Genomic DNA, 10,504 nt, shown 5'->3' with positions numbered 1-10,504 from the left:
AACGATTGCTATTCCTCTCTACCAATAAACAACAGGCCCGGTTCCGTCCTCCACGTATTGACTGTACTGTACTGTACTACACTACCCCATGCCATGATTAAACAACAGCTTAATTCTATCCCCAAAACTCCGAACATGCCATGCATATCATACCATGCAAGCCGATCACATCACTCAAAACCTCCCTCGCCTACCCCTTACTCACTCACTCACCCACTCACCCACCCAACTCACGCCTGCCTCCCCCTCTCCACGGCATCCGCAAACCGGATCGACCTGGACGGCGGGACGCGCGGGGTATCGTCGTCGTCGCTGTCCTCGCCGTCGTCCGCGTGCGGCGCCATTCCCAGAGCGGCCTCTCTACGGCGCCGTTCCGCGGCCGTCTCGCCCTGCTCCTCGCCGTCGTTGTCGTTGTCGTCGCCGCTGCCCTTCAGCGCGGCCCGGCGTCTCCCGCGCTCCACCTCCGTCTCGGGTACCTCGCTGCTTGGCGCGTCCGACGACGATGCGCGGTTGTCTGGGGACGAGGAGCTCGATGGGGGGCGGTTGCTGGGTGCGGGTGCGGGTCGTTGAGTGGCGGGTTTGGCGGTGGCAGCGGCGGCGGCGGCGGTGGCGTGGTCTTTCTTGCTGGTACTGGACTGGGCGGAGGACACGGTTATCTGTGGAGAGTCGAGCTTGGCCAGCGCCTTGAGCCCCTGCGAGGCGCTTGACTTGTCCACCACCTCACGCCGGGTGGATTTGTCCAGCCCCTGGATTTCGTGGATGAAGTCCTCCTTGGTCATGCGCCGACCAACGCCGCCGATCGTGAACCGGATGTGCCTGTCGTCCTCGTCTTCCTCTTCCGCCGCCACCACGCTCTTCTTGCGTGGTCTATGCGTTGTGGAGGGCTCGCCTGCCGCGGACGGGCCCCCTGTAGCTTGCGTTGACGCTTCCGCACCTGGTTTCTCCATTGCTTTGGCGAAGACTCCCATGCCCATGTATTTCAGTCCTTGGCTTACCAAGTCAGGCTGCGGTTTTTGTGCCGGTAGGTCATATTTCTTGAGGACTTCGCCGTCCTCGTTTTCGACAATGATCTATCCAGCAGGTTAGCAACGACCGGGAACAGGGTCCGATCTCCTTGACAGGACATACCGTGTTACCAAATTGGAAGGCCCGGGCAGGTTCGCCCTTAACCGTTTTTTGCTTGCCCTTCCTCTTCGCAACCTCGCTCTCACGCCAATTCATGATTCTTTTCTTCAGAGTTTCGTATGTCCAGCCAGTGGGTCCGGCTTCCGACTTGAGTTCTGACGCGAGCTCCTTGGCCCGATCGGCAACCTTCTCTCCGCCTTCCACCGGCTGAACCGAAAGAACATCACCATCGCGATTCTCAATGATGATGTTCTCGCCTTCATCGTAAACCTCGACGGGTTGTCTGCGGTCCTCGGTCGGGCTTGCGTACGCCTCAGCCGATGATCTATCTCCGCTCTTTTCTTCCATGGGACTAGGAGATCCAGCATCGTTTGGCGCCGGTGAGATGTCATCCGGGCGGGACTGATCGGTGCTGCCGCGTTGGAGCCCTGGTGAGAGAGGCCCGGATTGGCTGCGACGTTGTGGGAAGATGGCCGACTGGGTGATGGGACCTCCAGGGCCGATACCGTCGTCCCACTTACTCTTTCGTCGCCGTGCTGCCAGTGAGGATGACCTGCTTCCATGTCTGCTGTTATCGTCCTCCTTAACGCGACGCAGGAAATTCCCAGGGAAGCCAACAGGAGGCAGCGTTCCCGGAGGGAACTCGGGCAGCTTAAGTTCGTCGCCGTCCGTGTCGGACATGGTTCTAGCCTGTGACCGCGACTGTGACGAAATACGAGGAAGCCTATTCATCCAGTGCTGGCCATCCTCGTTGGCCTGTGTGTATGACATGGTGATGGTAAGGGTGTTGATGTGCTTGCCCAGGGTGAAGACGGCAATCGAGGACCCGTGGACGATGATGGATGCGACGACGATGAATGCGGTAATCGGCCAAACAAGCGAAATCAGCGTGTAGTGCTCGGTGCCAGGCTCAGGCAGCTCCGAAAGAGGAACCGGGTTCTCCGATTCCAGTTCTGCTCGCGCCAACATTGCAACGAAGATGGCGCCGACACCCATGGGACCGAAATGACCAGCGAAGAGGGCCTCACGCCAGGTTTTGATATCGGGGATCACTGGCTTCAGCACCATCATGATCGGGATCCTGCGGAAAAGGATGACGAAGATGGCGAGAACGGCGAGTCGCCAGGCTTGGAGACCTAGAACCGCGTCGTTGAAGGCTTTCCATGGGATGATGGTACCAAAATAGACAAAGTAGGCCAGGTTGATCAACAAGTCGATGACGTTGGAAACGTGAGACTCCTCTGTTTTCTGGGTGAACCAGCCGTCGTTTGAGAAGCCGACGCCGGCAGCGAAGCCGACGAGGAGATCGTCGACGCCGAGGATGCTGCCAGATCCAGCACAGAAGAGGGCGAGCACAAAATAAAACACCAAGAAGCTCTCCCTGTCGATCAAATCGCGCTTCTCTGCATACTTGATGCCGTGGCGGGCGAGGTAACCGATGATGAAACCATACACGGCACCAAAGACGCACTCGTACAGGATGGTGTAGACTATCCAGTGGAATGAGACATCCCTGGCGCTCTGCTTGTCATGGATGAGATACAGGGCTAGGTAGATGAAGGGGAAGGCCATGCCGTCGTTGCAACCGGACTCGGCCGACAGCAGATCGCGCAAGTGTTTCGGGACCCTCTTAGCAAACTTTCCCTTTCCCACGACGGACGAGGCGAGGACGGGGTCGGTGGCGGTGACACAGGCAGCCACCACGAGACTCTCAAGCCAGTTCAGGGGCTCAATGAGCCACCAGATGAACAAACTGGTGATCAGCCAGCCGAAGGTCATCACGGGCACCAGCAGGAACGCAACCGACTTCCAGTGCTTCTCCATGTAGTACTTGGGCAGTTCGACACCAACGGCGAAGCACTGCACGACCAGGACGAGGCGGGAGAACTCGATGGTGATAATGTCGACGCTGCCCCATGTTTCCGGGTCGATGAGGTTGGCGGCATAGGGCCCAAAAATGACACCGCAGAGCGTGGCCACAGTGGCTTCGCCGATGTACATACGCTCTTTGATGACGGTCGAGCATAGCATGAACAAGGAGGTGAAGCCTCCCAAGATGATGTAGACCAGATGTGGCTTGGTGATGGAGAGGTGATCCCAGGCCATGGTTTAAGACGGGGGGCCCGCCGTCGGGGGCCAGGCAATGGAGGTAGGTATGTGTGTGTATAACGTAGGTAGGTAGGTAGGCTAGGTAGTATTGTGCCTTAGATGTGTTTTTCCTCTCCGGAACCTACAACAAGGCCGTGGGATCGTGGTGTGGATGATGGGGGAGTTTCGGGAGGCGTGATTGGTGGTTGACCGGACAGGCCAGTCCAAGGCTGGAAAGAGGCCAGGAACGGGGGCGCGCGCTGGGAACGACGTCACCTCGTGTTCGAGAACCCGCGGCAGCAACGGAATCAACGACCACGATCAACCAAATATTTGTGGCTATCCGGTGTCCGCTTCAGCGACAAATCTGGCCCAAGGAAGGACTGCAATTGGCACATTCAGGGCACACAACAACGTGCCAATTCTAGGCGATCTCTGCTGAGACAACCTGACTCAGTCCTGACACGATGCTGCGGCGCGAGGGAGAAGGAAGAATTTTCGTCCAGCGCCGGGGAGGGAATCCGCAATTAGTTAGAAGGATCTGCCCGGAGGAGCAGCCCGGAGATAAAAACAAAAAAAGAAAAGAAGGTGGGATGGGATGAACGAGGACTGACAAAGTCGCAGGCAGCAACCGAATTAGGGAGGGAGCGGGCGATGCAGTCCGACAACCCCGGCGATGTGGGAACAAAAAGGTGAGATAGCTCGCCATTGGGGGGGGGGCAGCAGCGTATGCACAGCTGTTTATATGGAAAGGGTCCGATCCGGCATCGACGAGATTCTCGGTTCTTGCCCCAGCTGCAACTTTCCAGGATTGCAAGTATCCCTGCGCCAATCCTTGCAGAACTGGCTTGGCGGGAAGTGGCGCGAGGGAACAGTGGAGCAACACAGGGCACCCGGACCTCCACAGTCCTGTCATCCAAGGTCGGGACGAACCTCAACGTCGACGTCCTTCCCAGGATCTGAACTACTCGCCAACTTCCATGCCAACGAACGCCAAACCCCGCCGCACCGGTTTGGGGCAATGGCTGGCAAAAAAGAAAAAACAAAAACAGAAACTGGTTGGGTTGAAGGAGGCTCATCCACAGCCCTACCCGGACATCCCACGCCGTGTTGTCCGACCTGACACTTGAGACAAAAGCGGTGTAATCCGGCAGCCTGGTTGTTGACGGTTTTTTGTAGCCTGGTAACTCATTCGCTAACGAGTTGTCTCGGGAGGTCTGTCGCTGCCGCGATCGGGATCAGCTCTCGTCTCAACGCCGTGGATTGTGACTGACTCGCTCCTCACATTCCGCCAAGCCGTGCCGAGCGTTGCCCAGCATCGCCCAGCGTCGCTCAGGACTTTTGTCGAATTGTCTCCCTTCGTTCAATGCTTAGGCCGTCCAAGCTTTCTTGACTTTTTTGCTTGAATTTGTTGATGGTCTCGACCGTCGGGCTCATGTATGCCAAGCTCGTCGAAACCACCGCGGACGCCCAGGTCATGGACGGGCCGTCGTTGGGGAATTGGGGGGCATCTTCTCGTTCCAGACACGCAGGGGAGCGGTGAGGTTTCTTTTTAATCATCGGCTGCCACTTGCACATAGTAAAACTTGCTGATTGGTTTTTCGGCGCGAAACAAATCTCACCCTCGTTCCCGGCACCCAACCATGACCCGGGATTCGGCACGGACCAAACCCACACGGCCTTGGGCCCGGACTTGAAGTTACCTAGCGGGCTCAGCTCGGTTGTTTGCCGACAACATGCATGTTAAAAACTGATCCTATGATACAGCCGTTGGCAAGAGAAACAGCTCGTAATTAATTGAGCCAGAACATTTGAAGAAGGGTCTGCTGGTCGTCCTGCATCTTTGCATCCCAAGACCTTTGCCGGCCAGCCCGGCTCCGATCTGCCCGGCACTTGTAAGAATCTGCCGGCCGCGTGTGTGCAATTGCCATTTTGGGTTGCTGCGTGGGGGAGAGGGAGACCTGTTTGGTTGCGTTCGGGTGTGCGCGTGCTTGGAACCCCACGACCGGAAAAGATAGACAGCGGGGGAGACAACGCCAGCGAGGGACGAGAAAACACGATGGTGATCATGTGCTACCCAATCGAGCCAATATGCATCCATCTGACTTGAGAATTCCCCGTTGAAGTGTAGGTACTTCCAACAAATGCTCGAGAGATGTCGTTATGTGGGGCCCAAGAATGAGCCAACCACCGAGAATTCTACTAAACATAGCCTTGTCAACAAGAGCCAGAGAGAAGTGCTGCCCGTTACTCACTCGGGTTAGGGTATAACCACCGAGCCGCTCACCAGTCGTGTCTTGGCATAATGACGCGCGCGCACAGACTCCCCACGTTTGAGAATTTGTGGGGAGCTCCAAACGCGATTTTCCCCTGTTTGACGCGACGACACCTTGTGTGGTTTTGAGGTTCATTTCCTAGGCAACCCGCACTAAGTCGGCCGATTGCTCGCTCCAGCGGCCCGCCACTCTGTATGACCGGAATCTCTGGTCTTATCCTCCGCCGAGCAGTCCTTTCCCCCAATTGGAACCTCGCCTGCCGTGCGAACCAAGCAAATGTGCACACCGTCGGATTGAGTGCCGCTGTACATCCGCGCCCAATGTTCTCGAGGGCAGTCGAGGCCAACAAGGCCGCCCCGGCCAAACAGTCGCTTTCCCAGCAGCTATTCCCCTCCAGCAGCCCGTCGCCCGCGCCAGGGAAGCGCGTCGAGAACACCATTGACGGCATGTTCACCAAGAAACCGCACGCGCCGGCCGCCAATGGCCCTTCGAGATCCACCACAACCACCAAGCCGCTTCAAAGTCATCCGCTAAACGTTCCTCCGTCCGCCCCCCGCAATCCCAACGGAAAGTCGCTCGCATCGCTTTACGGAAGGTCAGACTCGTTCAAGGAGGAGCCCGAGGTAGTCGATCTCCGAGATGATACCCCTCAATACACAAACAATACTGCACAAATAATTAGCATAGAGTCGTCCTTTGCCCTGGATGAGGCCGACTTTAGCAACGACGAAGATCTTGAACTAGACTTTCAACCCGCGACCGCCCTCCCTGCAATTCCATCTCAGCAACACCAGGCCACGGCCGAGAACCGCGACGCGCACCCCCCAGCAAGCAATACAAGCGCGCTTTCTTGGCCAGATTCCTCTCCTTCACACCTCCGGCCCCCATCTCCAGGAACCGCCGCCCTTCCTCCGCAGAATTCAAGCAAGCGGGCCTCTCCTGGCGAAGACGACGACCGGGCGCTCTCGGCACCAAAAAAGACAAGACGGGAGCTACCCGGGAGATGGAGCACACTAGAGTCACTCGAGAATACGTACGGTGCTGCTGCCGCGACACCAGCTCCTAAGAAGAAGGAGGATGGGCTGTGGAATACCAGTGCTAGCGCTGTCGGGGAACGAAAAAAACAGCTGAAAGCACAACTTAAAGAATCCGGAAAAGGGGAGGCCTCAGTGGATGACATGCAAGAGGCCGTTAAGTCGCACACCGTCAAAGCCAAGGCTACGGCCATCACCCTCAGCAACGAGCAGCGCCATGTCAAGTCTCTTGTTGTGGATAAGGGCCAAAGCGTGTTCTTCACCGGTCCTGCCGGTACCGGCAAGTCGGTGCTCATGCGGGCCATCATTCAGGAACTCAAGAGAAAGTATTCAAAAGACCCCGAGCGGATTGCCGTCACAGCCTCGACCGGCCTAGCCGCCTGCAACATTGGCGGTATGACTTTACACAGCTTTTCGGGCATCGGTCTTGGTAAAGAAGACACCAATACGCTGGTTAAAAAGATCAGGCGAAACCCCAAGGCCAAGACTCGGTGGCTTAAGACCAAAACTCTCATCATCGATGAAGTCTCCATGGTTGACGGGGAGCTTTTCGACAAGCTGTCCCAAATTGGCAGGATCATCCGGAACAATGGGCGACCCTGGGGCGGCATCCAGCTCGTCATCACTGGTGACTTCTTCCAGCTCCCGCCTGTCCCAGAGGGCGGCAAGCAGAGGGAGTCCAAGTTTGCGTTCGACGCTGCAACATGGAGCATGTCGATCGACCATACGATTGGGTTGACAGAGGTTTTCCGTCAGCGAGATCCCGGTATGCCAACCCCCCAAAGTAAGCGGTCACGATTTAGGTTCTAACACTTTGTAGATTTCGCTGCCATGCTCAACGAGATGCGTCTGGGGAAGATCAGCGACCACACGGTCCGGAGCTTCCAAGAGCTCAAGCGGCCATTAGTTTTTAACGATGGACTCGAGGTGACGGAACTGTGAGCCAAACCTACACTACGCATGATTACAACGTGCTGACCGCGCCCGCTTAGGTTCCCGACCAGGAACGAAGTTGAGTCCTCGAATCAGAAGCGTTTGAAAGCCTTGAGTGGGAAGTCGTATCGCTACGATGCGAAGGATACGGGCGATGACAAAGTCCGGGACAGGCTCCTGGCCAACATGATGGCGCCTCCCACCATCGAATTGAAAAAGGGCGCCCAGGTCATGTTGATCAAAAACATGGATGAGACGCTCGTGAACGGTTCGCTGGGGACCGTGGTGGGGTTCGAGTCGGAGGCTACTTTCGAAATGAGAGGCGGCGAAGACGACGACGACGACGATTCAGAAACGAAGAGGCGAGCCCGGGTGTTTGCCAACGCTCTCGCCCAAGCCGCCAAGGGCAGGGATAACACCGAATACCCCGTGGTGGCCTTCCACGCCGTCGACGGCACCCAGCGACGTATCCTCTGCGTAGCCGAAGACTGGAAGGTGGAACTCCCGACCGGCGAGGTACAGGCGTCACGCAGGCAGCTCCCCTTGATCCTGGCGTGGGCGCTGTCGATCCACAAGGCCCAGGGGCAGACCCTGGAGCGAGTCAAGGTCGATCTCGGCAAGGTGTTTGAGAAGGGGCAGGCCTACGTCGCGCTCAGTCGCGCAACGTCAAAGGAGGGCCTCCAGGTGCTCAACTTCCAGAAGACAAGGGTGATGGCGCACTCGCGCGTGGTGGAATTCTACGACAAGCTCTATAGCGTTGAGGTGGCGCTCCAGAAAAAAGCGGCCGGGCCGATTACGAATTATACGGTCAAGCAGCCGGTACCAGCTGGCGCCTCCTCCTGAAACCCCGTCAAGCTATCTGGCGATGACCAAAAGGAGGATATGGAGTTGTATGCCTAAGGAGTAGTGTGGTTGTGTAGTAGCATGGTGGCGCAGAGTTATCAGGGATCGCATCATACAATGTGGCGGGTATTGCACTTGGCGTCGGAGGGCACAAGGCGGTTAGTCGTTTAGAGTCTTATGTATTCTTTCTCTGAGTTACATTGGGATGGCGACAGGCAGCGTTAACTTCCCTACTCAATGGCATGTGGGGGGAGGGGGTGGTGGGAGAAAGGCGAGAAGAATAAGCTCGCGAGTCATTCAAGCATGAATGAAATTTATCCAAATGCCTGCTGGTTTTAGATGTATGAGTATGCATACTCCTGGATCGGGAGTCAAATATGATAATGAAGGGTTCAAGAACTGAAAAAGCGAGACCAGGCTTGCTTGAGCCCACAAATGGTTGGCATACATTGTTTACTGTTTGTATGCAAACACACCTTCCTTGCAACTGTGGTTTATTCAAAGAAAGAGAGCCAATCCGCCATCCGTCAGTAACAAAAACAACAACAAAAGATTCCATCCCGGTGATGCAAGGTACCGTCTATGCGGTGAAGTTGTGTGTAACCCCTCTGTGCGTGTGCCCCGCAAACCCCTACCCGCATATTCCGGGCCGGTTCTTGGCGCAGCCCACATTGCAGATCTGGGCGCTCTGCGCAAAGATGTATCGATAAGCAAAAGGTTAGGGTGCCCTTGGGGAGTATGCAGACGGAAGACAAGCAAGCACGACCACCCTCAATCTCCCATCGTGCCTGGCAAAATAACCTCGAAAATACGCTGCGAAGTGCGCTCGGACCGTTCATCAGGGATATAGCACAGCTTTTGCCCCGACAGCAGGCCTAAGTGCGAATTCCGCCACTACAACAAAGTTTCCGACTGAGCACGCGAATCCGCCGATTCCTGCTCAGAGACAGCTCAAGCAGCATTCAGCTCCCGAAACACCCCTCGATTCTGTCGCCATGGCGTCGGAATTTATTGGACTTCAGATGGTGGTGACGGTGCGAGGCACTCCGCCAATGCTCCTCAAAGGCACCGTCAGCGCTGTTGAAGCTGGCACTGGCCTAACTCTCAGCAACGGTGAGTGCACACAGCCAGGAGTTCCCGCCCGCCACCCTTCTTAGGAGGCTGCGAACTAACCCGCCTTTGCATAGTTTGGATGCTCCATACCAGCGAGTGGAAGCCGCGCCTCACTATCCCTTCGGAGGACATCATCGACCTTTCTGAGGTCGGTGCCAACCCTACGCCGCCCGTCGCCGCCTCTGTCGCCCAGCCGAATATACCACCCGTCGCTCCTCCTCCTGTTTCCCAGCAGGCCGCCCCGCAACCGGCATTTGTTGACCCCGCGATCGTGGCCATGGGGAAGCCTCCGGCTGCTATATCATCGACTCGTGCGCCCGAGCCCCATCCGTTGCCGAATACGAGCGAGAAGCGGGACCCAGGGCACGTCGTTATCCCTTCGGTGCCAGCCGCGGGTACATCCAGGGAGGTCACGCCCACAAATTTGGTCGCCGCGTCTCTAAAGGCACTGAAGCTTGACGCTCCCACCGTGCCCGTAGCCGTATCCGTACCCGTACCCGCCGAGCCGGCCGAGGAGGGGGCTGCCGAAGCCGCCCTGGACTACGGCGAGACGGCTGGCCAGAAGAAAAAGCGACGACAGAGGAAGCCGGGGAATGCAAAGGCGGTATCACAACACGACTACGAAGTTTTGCCGGCGGCTACGGCTGCGCCAAAAACTGCCGGGAAAGGAAAGGGTTGGAGGCAGACACCCATCTTGCAGAGCACGGCATCTTTCCAACCATTTAACTCACTCAAACGGAACCGCAAAGGCCCGCAGGCTGTCGACAATGGGTGGGCCTCCGAAGACGTTACCGACGTCCAGGAGATGGGCGAATTCGATTTCGAAAGCAGCCTAGCGAAATTTGACAAGCAGAACCTGTTCGAGCAAATGAGGAAGGATGACCTGGTCGACGAGGCCGACCGCCTGGTGTCCCACAACAGGGTACCCCGTCCAAAACCAGGGACTGCGGGCGGCAAGAACCTGCACTACTCGGAAAGCGTGCTGGATACGCCTATGACAATCTTGAAGGCACCGAAGGAGAGGCCAGCATCAAAGGAGACGCCCAACGACTTTTGGAACAGCGAAGCGATGACGGATCCCTCGGGGCGAGC

General features: G+C 57.0%; 3 protein-coding genes across 3 annotated transcripts in view; 2 read left to right on the top strand and 1 right to left on the bottom strand.

Moving 5' to 3' along the window:
* Window positions 1–230: 230 nt before the first annotated feature.
* CHGG_03108 (uncharacterized protein) lies at window positions 231–3,231 on the bottom strand (the record flags this gene model as incomplete). The annotated part of the gene is made up of 2 exons (XM_001229623.1): window positions 231–1,070; window positions 1,129–3,231. 2 exons carry the CDS (start codon window positions 3,229–3,231, stop codon window positions 231–233), a joined length of 2,943 nt encoding a protein of 980 aa, XP_001229624.1.
* A 2,578-nt stretch (window positions 3,232–5,809) lies between these two features.
* Window positions 5,810–8,299, top strand: CHGG_03107 (uncharacterized protein; the record flags this gene model as incomplete). Its single annotated transcript, XM_001229622.1, has 2 exons — window positions 5,810–7,307; window positions 7,566–8,299. 2 exons carry the CDS (start codon window positions 5,810–5,812, stop codon window positions 8,297–8,299), a joined length of 2,232 nt encoding a protein of 743 aa, XP_001229623.1.
* Window positions 8,300–9,294: 995 nt separating this feature from the next.
* Window positions 9,295–10,504, top strand: part of CHGG_03106 (uncharacterized protein) — a gene marked incomplete at both ends in the record, with an annotated part of 2,514 nt that continues 1,304 nt past the window's right edge. Inside the window, 2 exons of the mRNA XM_001229621.1 lie at window positions 9,295–9,412; window positions 9,487–10,391. Coding sequence (XP_001229622.1) covers window positions 9,295–9,412; window positions 9,487–10,391 — 1,023 coding nt within the window. The remainder of the gene's footprint in view (window positions 9,413–9,486; window positions 10,392–10,504) is intronic.

This window comes from Chaetomium globosum, genomic scaffold (assembly GCF_000143365.1).
Source record: "Chaetomium globosum CBS 148.51 scaffold_2 genomic scaffold, whole genome shotgun sequence".
NCBI lineage: Eukaryota > Fungi > Ascomycota > Sordariomycetes > Sordariales > Chaetomiaceae > Chaetomium > Chaetomium globosum.
Note: the sequence above shows the minus strand (reverse complement) of the source record. Positions and strands in the feature narration are given on the sequence as shown.